A 17595-nucleotide genomic window follows, 5' to 3' on the forward strand; every position below is an offset into this window, starting at 1 on the left:
AGGGAGCACTGCACCAAGGACTCATGGCCTGAAGTCCAGGGTCTCACTGCATATGTCCCTTCTCACTAAGGGTACATCAGGTGAAGAGTGAAGTTGTGAGAGTACTCTCACAACTCCCATCCTGCAATGGCTCTGCTTTGGTACCACCATTTTGCCAACAAAGTTCCATTCCTTCAATGCAAAGACTCAGCATGTCTGCAGTTCCCAAGGGGATGGGTGCCATTGTGCAGCCAAGAACCGAGGGGGATTGAAAGTGCATCTTTCGCATCAGAAGTATAGAATTTGAGCTTAGTCACCAAACATAATAAATGTCATAGCTGAAGGGATAACCTGATATAGAGAATATGGGAGATTTTTCCTGTTTGGATGGCATGTTTACCTCTGCTCAGTTTTATAAGACAAGGGGATAATGGCCTCATTGTATGTACAGTTTGAGATAATGCAGTTTGCTCTGTTATATTCATGTCTCTGTTGGCCTTCAGAAGTTCCAGGAGAAGGAAAATAATCTTAACAAAACTTTCAAGAAGGATGACTTGTTTAGCTGAAGTTAATTTTGTAAAAGAAGTTAACTTTGTATGTACTTGCATCTAATAAGATGGCAGATTAGGTGCATCTAATCAAGGTACACCTTATTGTAGTGAAAATACTAGCCACTGTTTCTTTTGTTGCCGCTGTAGTCTGGTGCTGAAAAAATTCTCCACAGCAGTTAATTAGGGGTGAGATAAGAAAGGGTTTATTTGCCAAGGCAGTAGATGGTATACGACGCGCACACCGGCCGTGCCTGAGAGGTTACATTTTATAACACCATCCATCCAATCCCAGATGTGTCCACCCTGTGGCCTTTACTCTAGTCCGCCCCGGGTCCTCCCCCTTAAAATGAGTCTGGGGTGTATTTTGGGACCCCCCATTCATCCCATCTTCACCATCATCAGAGCACAAAGGGTACATAGTTACCTAATTCTTGACCGTATTCTGTGGTTTAGGCCCAGATATGCTGTTCTGTCAACCATCTAGGCCTTGCCTTGACAAAAGACTAAACATTTCTGCTGTATTCAGAAGTAGGATTGATATGGGGAGCATAGAATGGGGTAAGAGGGTTAAGGAATATATAAACAAGGGTACTGGAGAAAGGGAAAGGGACAAGGGACAAAGAAGGAAGGGGTTTCTGCTTTTAAAACCTACTTATAAAACTTACAAGTCTTACAAATCTTAGAAAAATAAAAATCCATTAGGGGCTTAAGGCATAACTTTAAAGAGGTAATTGGCCCATCATTGAAGCACATTATTTATCATGTGATCTGCTTATTCACACAGATTATGCACAATAGAGTACTTCTTTATTTCACAGTGAATAAAAAAGTATATATATGTAATTGACTCTGTCAAGATCACATTCATCTACATTAAATAGTAAGGTGATAAATGTCCAGTCAGGAAATACCAACCTGCTTAAACAATTGGTTGTCTTCTTCTTAAAATAAAAAATGTAGGCATTTTAGTATAAATAGCCACAGATACCCCCACCTTGGCTAGAAAAAGTAAGATAAGCAGTAAGTCTAATTTATCTTCCCTGATTTATAGTAAATTTTGTTCAGAGGCTTGGCACTTGACCTTGGCTAGAATTCTGCTTCTCTGTCTCTGCATCCCACTCATATTGTTGTCTGTATGTTGTGAATGATCTTCAGGCACAGAGGGCTCTGAAGCATAAGTGAATTAGAATTAAGGACTTCAGAAACATTTGGCAAATTTCAATAAATTTTGGTAGATCAAAAAGGTATTTCCAAATTGTGTCCCTTTGCAGGTTTGCAAAGCACATAACATGCAAAATAATGTGTTTGCCCTTCCCTTCTTAGTAGCAAACTGACTCACATGCAGACACACAGCTCTAGACTAACAGAAATAGTCCTGTATGTGCTGCCTTTGCCTGGGGAGGAGAGTACTGTTGGAGGGAATAAAGGAGAGAGATGATGTAACTAGCAGGCGGGAAGATAAGAGGCAGGAGAAGGGAGGAGGGCAGAGAAGTGGGATCTTGTGGGGAACCAGGATGTGACAGTTAGAGAGGAAGGTGCAGGGGCTGTGGGAAAGAGGGGAGTGGTTCTAAAGGAAACAGATGGGAAGAGAGACAGATGGGAGATAGGACTCAAATACATAGTAATCCAAACTTCTTTAAATCAGATGGTCATGCAAAAATGTAGTTTGCTTCCAGTCACTTCTAGAGATTGAACTGGATGATCTCAAGGAGTCTCTTACAATTTATATTATTTTTTGTTTAGCATCAGCCCTCCAAATTGCAAATGTTTTACTTTACACAAATGGATATGATCAAAGGATTTTCTTAACTAGATAAAGATGATTGTACCAAAAAAAGTACACAAGATCAGATCCCAATACATGGGAACCCAATAGAGGGGTAATTTATTTATGGTGCCATATACAAAATGCTGCAAATAAGAGTGGAATTTTTGAAATCAATATTTTTCTAACTTAATCTTACATTGCTATTAGTATATAACATTCTGTAGCTAGTACAGAAAAAATCACATGTAAGAATTTGGGACCAAGAGTTGCATATTAACTTTAAAAGATATAAATGCAAACAAACAACAACAACCAAACCAAACAAACAAAAAACCAAAAAAGAATAACCCTGTTAAAAGGAAAAAATAATTTCAGAATGGATGATAAATGCATAGAGCAGATAAAGGAGCTCCTAAGAAATTGTTGTCTGCTAGACCAGGGCTTTGAATGAACTTCAGAAGATGGAGCCAGGAAGCAGTAATGAGGATAAAATGAGCCATGTGTCCTGGAATAATTAGATAATTCTCTGACACAGCCCACACATTTTGGCTGGTTCAGGCCTGTTTCATGGCCGGTTCCCTGTGTTCCAATGTCCTTCATCCATTTCCCTCACTCTGGACTAAGTTTCTCTGAAACCACAAGCAGATGTTCTCCAGACTAAAATTCAGAACAGAGAAAACAAGTTATATTCAAAGGTTTATATAGTTCGTGGGCTCATTAGTAATCTGCCCAGAGCTGGTGATGCTTTGGAGACCCTTTAAGAACAGACAAATGAGCATGAAGTACGAAGGAGACATAATTTTATAGACCTAAATGTACCACAGCCTGTGGTCTTAAAACATCCCACCACATCCATGGCGCAAAAAGACAGGGGGAACAGCACATTTACGTGATTATTTCTCAACACATTGTACTCTTAAAAATGTATATTTGTCATTGAGATGAGTTATTGTGCTCTTCACCTGGAGCTATTGTCAGTCAAGAGCTATTTTGCTCATTTACAACTGTATCAAATCAAAGTCTTTACAGATCTACCATTTACATACCAGATTATTTTTTTGTGCAGGTGTTTTGCTTACACAGAAGGAAGCAGCAATATATTGTGATTAAAGAGGACCTGAAAGTCCAGAGTGCCAACACCAGCTCTCCATCAGGTGCTAGCTGATTCATTGGCTTTTAATGTGTAACTAACGACTAACAATTAAGGTAGCAGTTGATAAGACTGTCTCACTGAAGTTAATAGAAGTGAACAAATGTTGTCCTAATGAATACTGATGCTGACTCGGTCAGTTAATACTGCTAAAGCATTAGAAAATTTGAATAAAAGGTGTAGGGAATGTTATGATCTCTTAACATCATCTCTCTCCTTCCTGTGGATTAAATCACTGTGGATTAAAACCTTTGCCTGTAGTTCCTCTCTGCCGCAGCCGGACCCCCGCTAGATCCCTCGCAGCCCGAGAGGCGCGGCGGGGCGCGGCGGAGCGGTGCGGGGCTGTGCGGTGCGGTGCGGGGCTGTGCGGTGCGGTGCGGTGCGGAGCCCCCGCCCCGGCCCGCCCCGGCCCCCTGGCGGCCAATGCACGGCCGGGGAGGCAGAGCCGAAGAAGGAGTCAGGGAAAACATCAGTCCCAACTTTCTCACCTTGAAAGGAACCAGGCGCTCCCGATGCGTCCCCTCCAGCCGCCCTCCCTGCCAGCCCAGCCTCCTCGGGAGCGCCGTCCGACGGCTCGTGCTTGCCCCGCCAGCTGCCCCCTGCCCCACGAGGGGGAGAGACCCGAGTAGGGGGGCGCCTCTGGGGACCGTCCCCCTAGGTCCCTGCTGCCCGGGGGCCGCGGGCAGCGGCGGCTCTGTGGCGGGGCTCGATGCGGCTGCCATGGGGCGCGGGGCTCCCCTCGGACCGCGCCTGCTGCGGGCAGCGCTGCTGCTGCTGCTCTTCCTCTGCCCCGCCGCTGGCAGCACCTGGATGTGAGTAGCCGGGCGGGGGTGGGAGGGCTGCGCGGTGCCCGTCCCCTCGTGTCCGCCGGGGCCCGGCGCTGACGGGGGTCTGCTCCTGCAGGTGGCTGGGCATCGCCGCCGCCGGCGGGCCGGAGAAGCCGGGCTGCACCAGTCCTCCGCTGAGCCGCCGGCAGCTGGACCTGTGCGAGCAGAAGCCGGAGCTGGCGCCCGCCATCCGGGAGGGAGCGCGGCTGGGCCTCCAGGAGTGCCGCAGCCAGTTCCGACACGAGCGCTGGGACTGCCGCTCGCCGCCCGCCGCCCGCCGCGGCACCGCCGCCCCCGCCGCCCTCGGGCACCAGCTCAGCAGCGGTGAGTGTCCGCCCCGGTGGGGCCGCCGGGCCGGGTGGGTCCGCTGCAGACACAGCGGGGCTGCCCCGGTGTGTTGGGTTTGCGTGGCGAGGATTCCCTCGGGCCGGCGCCGGCGACCGTCCATCCGTCCGTCCGTCCGTCCCGACGGCAGAATCGGACACAGCCGGGGCGGCGGGGCGGGCGGTCGACGCAGCCGTCGCGGGAGGCTACCTCAGGCACGCTAAACGCACCCAACAGACGAAACCTGCCCTTGTCTTTCCAGCGTTGATGTTGTTAACTGTAATTTTTGCTTAGTGCGGCCGTGGACGACGCTGCCCGTATGTAGATCCACTTAAATATGTTGAAATGTTGTTATTCTTAGACTTATGTTGGGTTGATTCCCTTATGTCACAATTACTAAATGAGTGGGGTGATGAGACATAGTATTTCAAAAAGGTCACTTGTTTGCAGGTAAAAAATCTGCTCAAGGCACCACATACAGTGTGAATTGCTTTAAAATGTATTATATGTGCTCAGCGACATGGTATTGATCAGCACAGCAAAACTAAAGCTCTTTTTATTGCATAAACTAATTATGGAACTGCTGAAATTTCCACTGAAATAAGGAGAAGCCTTTGGGGGTTACATTTGATTCAAATTACGTTTGAATCAAATGTCAGCACCAAGGTATCCTGCAAACTAATTTTTAACACTCTGGTCACTGATTGTGTGATTGATGTGAATTTAGGTATTGTGGCATTTCCTTCTGTGTTTCTGCAATCTTCACTTTGTACTAAAACATGGTAAAAACCCCAAGCATTAACCATGAAAACATAAAATGAGCAATAAAAAGTGATTCCAAAAAGGAAAAAAGAAAATGGGACAAGTTTGCCCCATTATATGTAGCTGTATGTATTGTATGTTAGTCCTTCTGTCCAACAGGAAGGGCTGTTCCTGAAGACCCGCAGATGAGTGCCACTGCTCACCCACAAAGCTTCACTAGTGTGTCCTGTAGAAGCCTTTTATGATCGTACCAGCACCATAGACCACTACGAACAAGGGAAACAAACAGGAACTTTCCTGCCTGTGAGCAGGAACCTGGGAGATTGTTTCGCAACAGTGAAAATTAGCACAGTGAAATTTTGGCTACAGTTATTCACCACCCCTGGATTTTCAGTTTGCTTAGAGTATACCTTGCTTAACATGGTTTAAAGCTGTGTGCCACATTATGCTGGAAGTCTTAGAGAATGGAACCAGCTTAAGAAGCCCATGCAGGTCACTCCATGATTCTTCTGAGATATAGTCCAACAATTAAAGGCCTTTTATGCTGTTGTCTTTCCCATGGCCACCTTATTCTAGGAAAAGCACATGACCTAAATATTCTTATGCCATCCTGATTTCTATCTGGTTTAACACTTCTGGGGCTCTTTGCAACCTTTGTGAATTAGAATAACATTAATGTTTGCTGAATCTAGCATGAGGTAAGTTCTGGCCCTATACCAAAGTAATCTGGGATTGTGACAGCTTCTCCGAGATTTAAACTAACCTTTTCTTATTCCTCAAATCAATGTGAATAGTGAAAAGCAGAGTGGAGAGTAAGGGGTTTGGAATATGGTTAGTTCGAGGTTTGATTTTTTTTATTTTTATTTTTTATGATTAAAACTTAATTGGCTTGAAAATTTCTGTGGCAAATAAAGTTCCCAATCAGATTTAGAAAGAAGTTACCAAAAAATGCGTGATACAAGCATCAGGAAACAGCACCATTAGTAGCACGGTCCTATGAAGGGACTGTGAAGTCATTTTTGGATATGAACATCCACTACTTTAAACAAATTAACACTACAGAACAAGCTGTGATGACTTTAAACTTGTAACTGTTCCCTTCTCATAATAGTCTGACTTGTAAAATTGCTTTCTACAGCCCAGCCAGGAAGGTAATCAGAGGGAGTTATGAAGTAATATTTTCATGCCTTGCTTTGTAGGCACGAAGGAGACTGCGTTCATCTATGCGGTGACATCAGCAGGACTGGTGCATTCAGTGACGCGATCGTGCAGTGCGGGGAATGTGACCGAGTGCTCCTGCGACCTGAGCCTGAGGCATGGCGGCTCGGCCAGCGAGGGCTGGCACTGGGGCGGCTGCTCTGACGATATCCACTATGGAATGTCATTCAGCAGAAAGTTCCTGGACATGCCTTTGAAGAACTTAACGGGCAAGAGTGGGAGCGGACTGGTGGTGATGAACCTGCACAACAACGAGGCTGGGAGGCAGGTATGTGTCATTCAGATATGGGCAGCGACTGCTTGTTCACCTTCTTTGACAAAATGACATCAGCTAAAGGAGGCCGGCCCTTGACTGCAGGTGTATGTGGAGCCAATGGTAAAAACAGCACTAACATTCACCAAAGCGAGCATGTACAAACTCAAAATCAGAGCTGGTTTTAACTAACTAATCCCCATGGATTAAAATAAAAGCCACAAACTAAGAAATAGATCTGCAATGCTTAAATAATAGTTATCTTAACTAGATATTTGATACTCTGTAGCAAATTTGAAATAATCCTGTTGTCAGCATAATACGAGTTTTTTCACTCACTATTCTGTTATAATCATGACCTACATTTTTAATTCTCTCTAGTACTGAAGGAGAAGGCCAATTGGACAAAAGGCCTCATTACTCATCCACAGTCTGGGGTGCACACCTGAGACCACAAGTTTCGCATTGTTCAGAGAGGAAATCAAGAGTTAATATTGTCTTTTAAAACATGGGATAGAAATGACACATCTATTTTAAAATAGCTCATTGGTTAAAGCATGAATCAAAGAAGTGAGAGGAGAGTGGATTTGGACAGCTTTTCATCAGCCCAAAGAACTTCAAAACCAAGTTTGCAGAGGAAATGTATGTTTGTGAGTGTGTGGCATTGGATTCTTCTGTCCTGTCCTGTGGAGGGTAAAAAATGGGGGGCAAAACAACCTATACAGGGAGATGTGAGCCTGTGAGTGCTTGGAGCTTACGTCTGGAATGACAAAGACTTGGATGCTGGTTCTTGCTTTCAAATTACTTTCTCTGCTTTACCTTGGAGTTTTTAATTTCATCTTTAATGGCTGTCTCTGGGTCTATAATACTTTAGGTCTGTTCTGCTCAGTGACACAGATATAACTAAAGAAGGAAAAAAGAAAAAAGGAAAGACCTTTGGTTTTAACTACATATATTGATGGACTCCATTGTAATTCAGTCATTTCTTGTAGCCAGAAGCAGGATCAGTGAGTTTTACTGAACCCAGCTTTCCTATCTGCTGTAGACAAAGAATAACCATAGGAAGCCGTCATGAGAGCTATGGTGGTATAACTGAAAACTATTTTAATATAAACTAATTTTTACAGGTAATATGTTATTTCATTTAAGCTATACAGTTGTAAATCAGGTCCCTTCCAACCCAAACCGTTCTATGATTCTGTGGCTCTATGACGTAAGCCCTTTTCATAACTGAAGTGGAAGAAGCAAACTTTAAACCTTAAGTAGATGCTGAGAACACTTACTGTAAGTTTAATTAGATGCCAGTCAGCTAAATCATCTCCAAGGAAAGTGATTGGTATCTTGTAGTAGGAGATGTTAATAAGAGTAACAAGTGATTATTTCCTTAGGGAAGGAGCAAAAGGTTGTTTCTCATGTTTGGAGAGAGAGTTAAGGAAGGAGATAGTAATTTCTATAAAATGGTCTCTCTTAATTTAAATACACAGTACAGATATAAATTTTTATTTTATTACTCATGTTTGTCATTAGACAGAGCCATTGTCTCAGATTAGGGCGACAGAAGTGTAGGGAAGAAGCCTGCAAGGCTCCAGAGGAACTTGAAAGAGAAAGAGAATGTGATTTCTGTGGTAAGGTGTCAGTGATATGGGTTTCTCTTTGATACCCTTTTATCTTGTTGGCCTTTACCTTTAGAATAGCAGCAGCAATAATTTGTTGTCCTTTTGTCTGCAGTGACAGTGTTTACTTGTGATTCCCATACAATCCTTGTGCTCATCATTCATTGCTGCCAGTGGGCCAGCAGAACTGTCTGGAGTCTTCTGCTGTGAACTGTACCAAGCAACTGTTCAACTTTAAAAAAAACCTACACACACAAACACAGAGCCTAGAACATAAACTTTTATTTTTGTGTTGCTTTCTTCAAAGTTGGATCCGTTTCCAGATCACACCTATAGTCAGCTGGGTCATATGTGTCATGGGGATGGGATTGACTGGCAAAGGAGAAAAGTGCATTCAGCCAAAGAGAACATGTTTTCAAATGGTGAACTAAAGTTACAAGGATCTAACTGAGTCTTCGTTTTCCATGAATAGTATTTTTGAGAGGATCAAAGTTATCTTATATGTTGGCTATATGTGTAAAATATAGTAGATTGTGAGTCCACACTTTTAATGACAGGCAACAGTAGTATTTTCTATTTTCATTCACATTGAGTGAGTGAATGAAACCAGAGTTTTAGACTAGACTGACAGTCTCTGGGAATGTGGTAGAATTTGGCCCAACAGAAACTATTAGATACTGAGGACCTTTCAGGGTGTTGTGGTTGAACCACAGCTGCTTGCTCACATCCCCTATATTCTTCCCCTCCCCTCAGTGGGCTAGGGAGAAGGTTTGGGGCAAAAAATGGTAAAACTAGTGGTTTGCAATAAGAAGATTTTAAGAATTGAAACAGAATGTAATAATGTAATGAAAAGGGAGATATCAAAGAGAGAGGAACAAAACCTGAGAAAAATTAGTGATGCACAATACAACTGCTAACCACCTGCTGAATGACGCCCAGCCTGTCTCCCAGCAGTGACCTACCCCTCCTGGCCAAGTCTCCCTAGTTTATATACTGGGCATGATGTTCTGTGATGTGGAATATCCCTTTAGCCATTTGAAGTCAGCTGTCCTGGCCATGCTCCCTCACAGTTTCTCTTGCAGCTCCTCACTGCAGCACAAGACACTGAAAAGTCCTTGATTTAGTGTAGGCACTACTTAGCAACAACTAAACCATCAGTGTGTTATCAACATTATTCTCATACTAAATACAAATCAAAGCTTTGTGCTAGCTAATAAGAAGAAAACTAACTCTATCCCAGCTGAAACCAGGACACGTTTCAGGTTCTTCACAGTACTGAGCTCTCCAAAAGGATTCTGTACCCTGTCACAGGCTTATTTTGTGCATATGACACATGAACTCATTCCTTTTCCAAGGCACTGTGGCATTGTTTTCTTAAGAAAAACCAAATTTGCTGCAAGCCCAAAAGGCCAGAAGACCCTTATTTCACTGATGCTGTATCAATGGTGTATTTGTTGTTCATTATCTTGAAAGAAAACATGGAGAGTATTTAGGCAGCTTTCATGCATAAATATTTTGTAATTTAATGGCAAACTCTAAGATAAAGCAAATATTTTGACCACTGTCCAGAATAAAAGAATGTTTATTATTGGTACTTGGGTTTTCTAGCAGTAATGTTATCTGAAGTGAAGTTTAGCATAAGTCTTCCTTTTTGTATTTTTAAATCTTTACATAGGAGATGCCGGAAAATGTTTATGTTCATGTTTTGGGGCTTATAAGAAGGATATTTTGATACCTTATTACCTTTTGTAATGAATACTATCACGTTCCTGGTTCAGTGTCTTGAAAGAGCAGTCTTCTAGGGACAATACTTCTGTGTCTTCGGCTGGGCTACTTGCCCACATGGAAATAACTCACCCTTAGCAGTTAGCAGACATGTCCAGTGCTTCCTCTGACAATTTCTGGACCCTTATGCCCTTAGTAAGTACCTTATCATACTGACATGAAAACAAGGAGTACATCTGTAACCTTATAAATCTTGTAGCACAATATGATTTCAAACTACTTTGAGATTCTAATTGCTTGACAAAAATAACTAATCACTCAAAATTGGAAAAATACTATTAAATGCTCTCTGTTTGTAAACTGTGTGTAAAATTTCCTTTGATATTGTGTTTCTCTTTTCCTTGACATTTTGCCTTGTTCTCGTGCTGCATCTGTGAATGTGTGATTTTTCAGTGCACTTTTACAAACTCTAATGTGAGATATGTCAAAATACTAATCGTATAATTTTATGCTATGACTATTAGATATTCAAAAAGGAAGTATTAAATTGATTGTCTGCTGAGTATTTGAGTTGTAGTCTCAGATAAAGTAAGTTACTCCTTGTTTACAGATTCCAGTTCTTTGAGGCTTGGTCTCCTATAAACTGAAGTAAAATTCTCATGTGTTACAAAAGCTTGACACAGACTTCAGATTCCCATTGTTGGCCAGACAGTCATTGTTCAGCCCAGCCCTTGCTTCTGCAGGGGCATGGAAAAGTAACTCATCTAAGAGTATTTTAGTGTTGGCAGTAACTCTGGAATCTTTGCTAAAACATTGAAAATGAGAAAAGTAATATGAATGCAACTATCTAATTGTGTTAAATAGAGCCATTGTGAAACTGGAAACACTAGAAACCCAAGCTAGTTCATGTATGCAGAAATTGCAAGAACCAAGCTTTATCCTGTAAGTGGGAAGCACTTGAGATTTACTCCAGAATACCTCAGTAGAAGACACCTCTGCTGAGCCATGGTGGCTCTTTTGATAGACTTTCTGCGAAGCTCGGAAAGGTGGGCATCCTCCTGCTCTTCCAACAGAAGTCTGCCCTGAGGTGCCTCGGGGCTGCGCGCTGCACTGCTTTGGGTGCTGAGCCACGCTGTGCCCAGGTGCTGTTGTGTGACCTCAGCCATTCTCAGAACATTAGATAGAGACTGGGTTGTGGATGTTTAGTTATCTTGGTGGTAGCTGCAAGGCACCCTTAAAAGGCTACATAACTGGGCACTTACCTGCTCAGTGTCTTCCAGCATAGGAAGGGTACTTTGACCTGCCCTGTCCCTGCTTTCCCTTTCTGCTATTCCCCATGAGAGCCATTTGCATTCCAGTGGTGGAAGGAGTGACACAGGACATGTAATTTCAGGTGGTTAAGATCCTCCAGAATGAAAAGTGATTCAGAAATCATAGCTTTTGTTGTTGTGATTTGATATTGCTACATTATGGCCATTGCAAAGTCCAAATGCAGAGCATTTCTGAAGATGGGGTTTCTCATAGAGAGGGTCTGTGGTTCCTAACATGCTGTGACTTCCCTGTCACTGAAATGGCAATGGCAGCTGTAATATTAAATACTTTGAGACCTCTGTGTTACTGATGTCAGGCAGCATTCTTAATGAATGAAAGATCACATCCAAATGTTTTTCTCCCTTTGCTTTCAGGCTGTAGCAAAGCTGATGTCTGTGGATTGTCGTTGTCACGGTGTTTCTGGGTCCTGTGCTGTGAAAACTTGTTGGAAAACAATGTCATCCTTTGAAAAGATTGGCCGGTTTTTAAAGGATAAGTATGAAAACAGCATACAAATATCAGACAGACTGAAAAAAAAGCTACGCAGGAAAGAGAAAAGCCAGAGAAAAGTACCAATCGGGAAAGAGGACCTGCTATATGTGAACAAATCACCCAATTACTGCGTTGAAGATCAAAAATTGGGGATCCCTGGGACTCAGGGAAGAGAATGTAACCGCACCTCCCAGGGACCCGATGGCTGTAACCTCCTGTGCTGCGGGCGCGGGTACAACACCCACGTTGTCAGGCACGTGGAAAGGTGCGAGTGCAAGTTTGTCTGGTGCTGCTACGTGCGCTGCAGGAGGTGTGAGACCATGACTGATGTACACACCTGCAAGTAAGATGAAGTACAGGAAACACAGCCAAACCATCCTGCCCTGTCTGGTGCAGAGCTGCCACACAGGCAGCAAATCCTATTACTGTGTGGGATTTTGGGGGAATCAGCCTCGGGGAGAATGGGTACTGCCAAACAACAAATAGTCCAAGCATTTGGCGACTGAAAGAACAAGTTAGTGAGCACCAGACTGCATGCAGGGGCAGCTTAAACAACAAAAAAGGACTACTGATGACACATTTGAATATCTTACTCCATGAGCAGGGACAGACACTAAACTTTTCAAGTCTTTAATAGCTACAACGTCCTGAAGATCCATGTGGTGGGCAGGTACAGTGGAGAAAACTCAAGATCTCATTAGCCAGAGACTGAAGAGTTAAGAGGACTTGTAAGATATATGTCTATGTCTATGTTTTTATAAGTGGGACTAGATGAATCCACTAGATGGTTCATTTCTGCACTTCAGAAAAAATCACAAGGTTAGGGGAGATGTTCTTCTTTTGACCACTGTTTGCTTTGCAGCCATTCAGAAAGCTGTCTTCTGTGTAATATGCAGAAAAGCATCTGGTACTGAGAAATGTGCATGACTGCAGAGGGCTCAGCACTGCCTGGTTGGGAGAGGAGGATCTGTTGGCGTGAGGCAAGCTGTGCCCAGAGTAGAGAGGTGAGAGCACAGCTTGATGAATGTGAATGGTGTACCAAATAGCAACCTCAGGATTTTTTTTACAGCTTGTCCTTCAAATGCACAAGGGACAGGCCTGAGGAGGGACAAAAATACAGTTTAATATTAGAAGGAAACAAAAACCCTTGCAGGCATTTCCTCAGCATCTGAGCACACATTTTGTGAGTCAGCTGGTCATCACCTCACTGTTGAACTCTATGCAATAACTTGCCATGTTCAAACATCTCACTGGTGTTTCACCATCATTTTCAAAATTAACCATGTGAAACACAGCCCAAAGAAATCTGCCATAAAGCAAAAGATTTTTTAAAACATGTTTTCTTTATAGAAGCAGCATTTAAAATTTTTCATTAGGTTGCATCCTCATTAAATTCAGTGCACAATGTAATTTATGAATTGGCTCATACCACTGAAATATTTAACTGTTAATGATAACATTTTCTCCCCCTTCATATGTTGGCTTAATTTTATTTTACATCTGTGAAAGGTTGTTTATTTTCATGCAATGATTTAATGCCTGGCTTAAAAAGCAGCATGTGAAAGGATTACTGTTGTTTAATTGTGCAAATACATATTTTTGATAAGACAAGAAAGTTTATATTTTGTAAATATTTAAATTATGCAAGTTATGTAAAACATTTCCAAAACTTATGTGATAAGACTACAGTCTTTGATATTTGTTGGTTAGATATTTGTTAATATTGTAGTAGCCTTTAATTGATTTTTATTTGCATGTGCTGAGGGAAATTAGTCAGAGAATTACATAAATGTTCCTTTTTTTTTACCATCAGGGTGCTCATAATTATTGCAGTGAATACACACTGATGAGAAACACTATGATTCTCTAAATGATCAGTTAATTAGTATTCTGAATATTTTCATTTTTATTATTATTCTTTTAAATTCATTTTACGAACACTGAAATCCCAGCTCCAGCAGTAAGTGCAGAACTCCCACTGACATCAAGGGGACTTGCAGGGGTTTGCAATCCCTTAACTTCTTCCATACTAACAGTTTTTAGAAAGAAATCATCTTGGACAGTTTGGTTGAGGCTTTCAAAGTTACTTTGAAGAATTCATTTCCTTGTTGTCAGTTATTTTCCCATGAAAGATGGTGACCAGATTCCCTGTCACTCTTTATTGGATGTGTAGGTCAGGAAGAAGGAAACAAAATCTTCTATGTTGTGGTATTTCACTGCCTTATGTGGATTATCTTAGGAACATCAGTTCAGAAACAATTAAGTCCTTAATCTGCTCGTTCTTTTTGGACCTTTACTCCACATTTGGCCAGTGTGTCTCTGTTGACCTAGATAGATTATTATCCTGAGGCCACAAAATCTGCTGTCTGTGAGAAGGGTGCTCAGCATGCCAGTCACTGTCCCAGGATTCAACACCCTTTCTGTGAAAATACACATGCTGTTGAAAGATCCTAAAGAGAGGGTTGTGAGCCACAGGTTGTTCCCATCTTGCAGCAATGAAAGGAAACCCAGTGGCTCCTCAGGCTGTGCCACAGCACCTATTGGCAGCATGGATGGGAGATGATACTGGTCAATGTGATATGAAGGCATGGTAGAGATTGCCTCTTTCTCTTTTTTATTCTGCCCCACATCAAGTTCCTGTCAGAGGCAAGTGCCTTGGTGTCCTGCCTGAGCCTTCTCCTAGAGGTACTGAGTTCACTGTTGAGATTACAACTGTTTTTTTATATGGGACTCCAGCTTATGGGAATTCAGTGTGAAGACCAGAATCCTTACTGCAGCAGCCTTGACCATTCTTTCAAAACAGCTTTTATTGGACCTAAAGGTTCTTCCATGCCTGATCTGTAAAATACAGAAAATTGCCAATATACTTCTCAATCTCACCTTAACTTCTGGCAGGGCCGGAAATGGGGAGGAAATGATTCTGGACTTCTGGGCCTGAGGTCAACTGCAGGGATTTTCCCAGGAGGGGCAAACCTCAGAAAGATGTTTCTGTGGGTTTGAAGGAGAAGGGCACTGACATTGGCATTGCACAGAGATGTGGGGCAGCCAGAACGCAGCCATCACAGCCAGGGTGTCTCTTGCCTGCTTGGCTATTTATTCAGCATTTGATGCTGTGTTATTTTTAACAATCATCTAGTTTCATAAAAAAAACCAAAAACAAACAAAAAAAAACCCACACCTTTTTGTTCATAAGTGTTGTTAATAAAAGATTTTTTTCTCAGTTTTCTTGGGAGGAAGAGTTTATTTTTTCAAAGAATGACAAAAGACAATGAAGAGAAGTGGCAACATGTAAGGTTTATGAAAGCTTCAATGGCTGAGCAAACAAGCTAACACAGGTTTGAAGCTTCACTGGCAGCGAAAGAATTCATTTTGCTTCTGAGAAGCTGAGGGAGAATTTGATGGGAGGTGGTGTTACCCTTTCTGCACTGAGAGTAGACCAAGTGCGTGCAATCTGAGGGAAGCAGAAGCAAAGCTGAGTGCACTGGGGAGACTGGAGCATGAGCTCCTCTCTTTACCCACCACAGTTTAAATTGCTGTTTAAGTTAAGCTCCATTGTAACTTACCTCAGTTACATCCATAAAATTAATTCTGGATGAGCAGTATCTGTAAAAGCAATTTTGGATCAGGATATGAACACTGTTTCGTAGTAGCATCAGGGTTAAAAAAATTAACTGACATCTATTGCACTATTTATTGCACAAAACTGCCTTTACTACTTCCACACTCTCAAACCAAAGCTTTCCTTGCGGGACAGCAAGAGAGAGAATCATCTGTAAGACAGCATGCCTCCTCTTTCCAAGAGGAGCCTATGTATGACATATGTGGTCCAGCTACTCTGGTGGGCATGTGGTACTGGGATGAATTTAATTAACTCAGTTGAATAGGGTGGGGTTTTTTCCTTATGCTGGGACTGGAGGATCAAGGCTGTTGACTTTGAAACTACAGCCTTATAATACTGTTGTACAGCTTTGCAGTAATACATACTTTATGTTTGAAAGTAGCTTCATGTGTGCTTATCTGAGCAAGTGAGATTAGAAAAAAAATTGGAAGGAAATTTGAGTGGGGAAAAGGTCTTCTCTCAGTCCTATTCCCACACAGTGCCCTTTTATGCATGGAGTAGCAGTTTGAGAAAAGTAGCAAACCTATGAAAAATGCCACAAGTTTACTTTTTGAAGAAAGAATAATTGTAGCCTCTTGTGAAAGTGAAAATTATGTTTTCTGTTTTGGACACAGAAATGCATGTGCACTGGCTGCATGTTTTAAGAGCAAAGTTGTGTTGATGACTGAAGTGCTGACATGCTCTGAGGAGTTAATACAGGAATACAGCTGGTCATTCTGTCAACATGCCAACCAAAGAACACCATCTTGTCTTTCCCTATTGGAGATCCCCTGTCAAAGGATGTGTAGTAAATGGAGATTGTTTCCATTGCTGTCAAAACATCTCTGTGCTGCACAGCACTTTTCAGTACAAGTATGTGAAGTGTATGTGTAAAGTAAACAGCAACAATTATCATTGGTCATTCAAAGGAAATGATGTTAGAAGGACATCCACTTTGGCTGAGATTTCTGATGGAGCTAAGATGCTTGATTTCATGGAAGGATGAGGTTTCACAAGATAAACAACTTTAGAGTGGGAAAGTGCTGAACCCACACAAACTGCTTTCAGCCCAATGGCTAAAATTTTATTAAAGTCATGTAAAGGGATCATCCCACTGTGGCAGACTTCATGCCAAATGAGGCACTGTTTATCTGAACCCTCTGTCTTATGGTAACTTTCATACGGGGGGGATACCATGAAGTACTATAGTGGAAAATATGTTATTATTTGTTCTAGAGAACTTGCAACAACTGTTAGTAGTGAATCCTCTTCTGACTGTATCCCATCTGTCCTGCCAGGTGATCTGGAGTGCCCAGATCCAGCAGCAGTAGTAATAGTGAATGTGGTATCATGATTTTTCATTTCATGCAAGAATATTCAAAAGCAACTTCTAGGATTTTACAGACTCCCACAATTTTTACTGTTAGTGAAGTGGCATGGGTAGACAACAGTTGAGAAAATAACTGAGAAATGGCTTCACACCCATATGTCCAATGAGCATCGCTAAGGAGGGTAGCATTAGTATTCTGACTATAAACAGGAAACTGGGGGGAATGACTTTCTCAAAATGATGTGCAAAAACAATGGCAGACCTAGATTTGAAAAAAAAGAAAAAAATCAACCTAATGTTTTGGCTACCTTGTCAATGCATTTATTTCTCAGCCCGTGTAGTTGGAAAACTGTGGCTTGCTAGTTAGGACTGTATAGTGACCATACAGTGGTCACTATTGTGCAAGTCCTCCTGCAGAGCTGAGTACAGTTTTCTAAGCACAGGTACAGACTAAAAGAATTAGCTGGCTACTGCATTTCCCAAACTTGGCCTTCTGTGGTTTGTATTTCTGGAAGTCAAATATGCTTCCCCCACCCCCCGCCCCACCAAATGACAAATTCATCCTGAAGGGAATGGTGCCTCCATGTGATCTTCATTTAATGCTGCGGATAATTAGTGCTAAAATACTCATGTCTGTCCCAGGGTCTGCTGTTAAACTGCATCAACAACTGTGTAATTTCACTGAGAGTTCTGT

The 17595-nt window shown here is 42.3% G+C and overlaps 1 protein-coding gene across 3 annotated transcripts; it reads left to right on the forward strand.

Moving 5' to 3' along the window:
* The first annotated feature begins 3851 nt into the window (after nucleotides 1–3851).
* WNT16 (Wnt family member 16) lies at nucleotides 3852–16399 on the forward strand. Of its 3 annotated transcripts, XR_010430868.1 has the most exons (6): nucleotides 3852–4260; nucleotides 4352–4599; nucleotides 6561–6847; nucleotides 11856–12316; nucleotides 12836–12977; nucleotides 16207–16399. XR_010430868.1 is itself a non-coding variant. In XM_064656109.1 (5 exons), exons 1-5 carry the CDS (start codon nucleotides 3872–3874, stop codon nucleotides 12885–12887), a joined length of 1437 nt encoding a protein of 478 aa, XP_064512179.1. In that variant the 5' UTR covers nucleotides 3852–3871; the 3' UTR covers nucleotides 12888–16196. The 3 variants fall into 3 exon arrangements, 2 of the variants coding, with proteins under 2 accessions (XP_064512179.1, XP_064512180.1); XM_064656109.1 differs by lacking the exon at nucleotides 16207–16399 and having other exon boundaries at nucleotides 12836–16196; XM_064656110.1 differs by lacking the exon at nucleotides 16207–16399 and having other exon boundaries at nucleotides 11856–16196.
* The last annotated feature ends 1196 nt before the right edge of the window (nucleotides 16400–17595 follow it).

Source organism: Pseudopipra pipra, chromosome 5, assembly GCF_036250125.1.
Source record: "Pseudopipra pipra isolate bDixPip1 chromosome 5, bDixPip1.hap1, whole genome shotgun sequence".
Classification (NCBI taxonomy): domain Eukaryota; kingdom Metazoa; phylum Chordata; class Aves; order Passeriformes; family Pipridae; genus Pseudopipra; species Pseudopipra pipra.

Excerpts from the sequence above, each read along its gene's own strand:
- WNT16 (XM_064656109.1), top strand. The coding sequence starts at position 3,872 with ATGCACGGCCGGGGAGGCAGAGCCGAAGAAGGAGTCAGGGAAAACATC. Across the intron at positions 6,848-11,855 it reads ACAACGAGGCTGGGAGGCAG|GCTGTAGCAAAGCTGATGTC; the intron begins GTATGTGTCATT and ends CTTTGCTTTCAG. Across the intron at positions 12,317-12,835 it reads ACTGATGTACACACCTGCAA|CCATTCAGAAAGCTGTCTTC; the intron begins GTAAGATGAAGT and ends TTTGCTTTGCAG.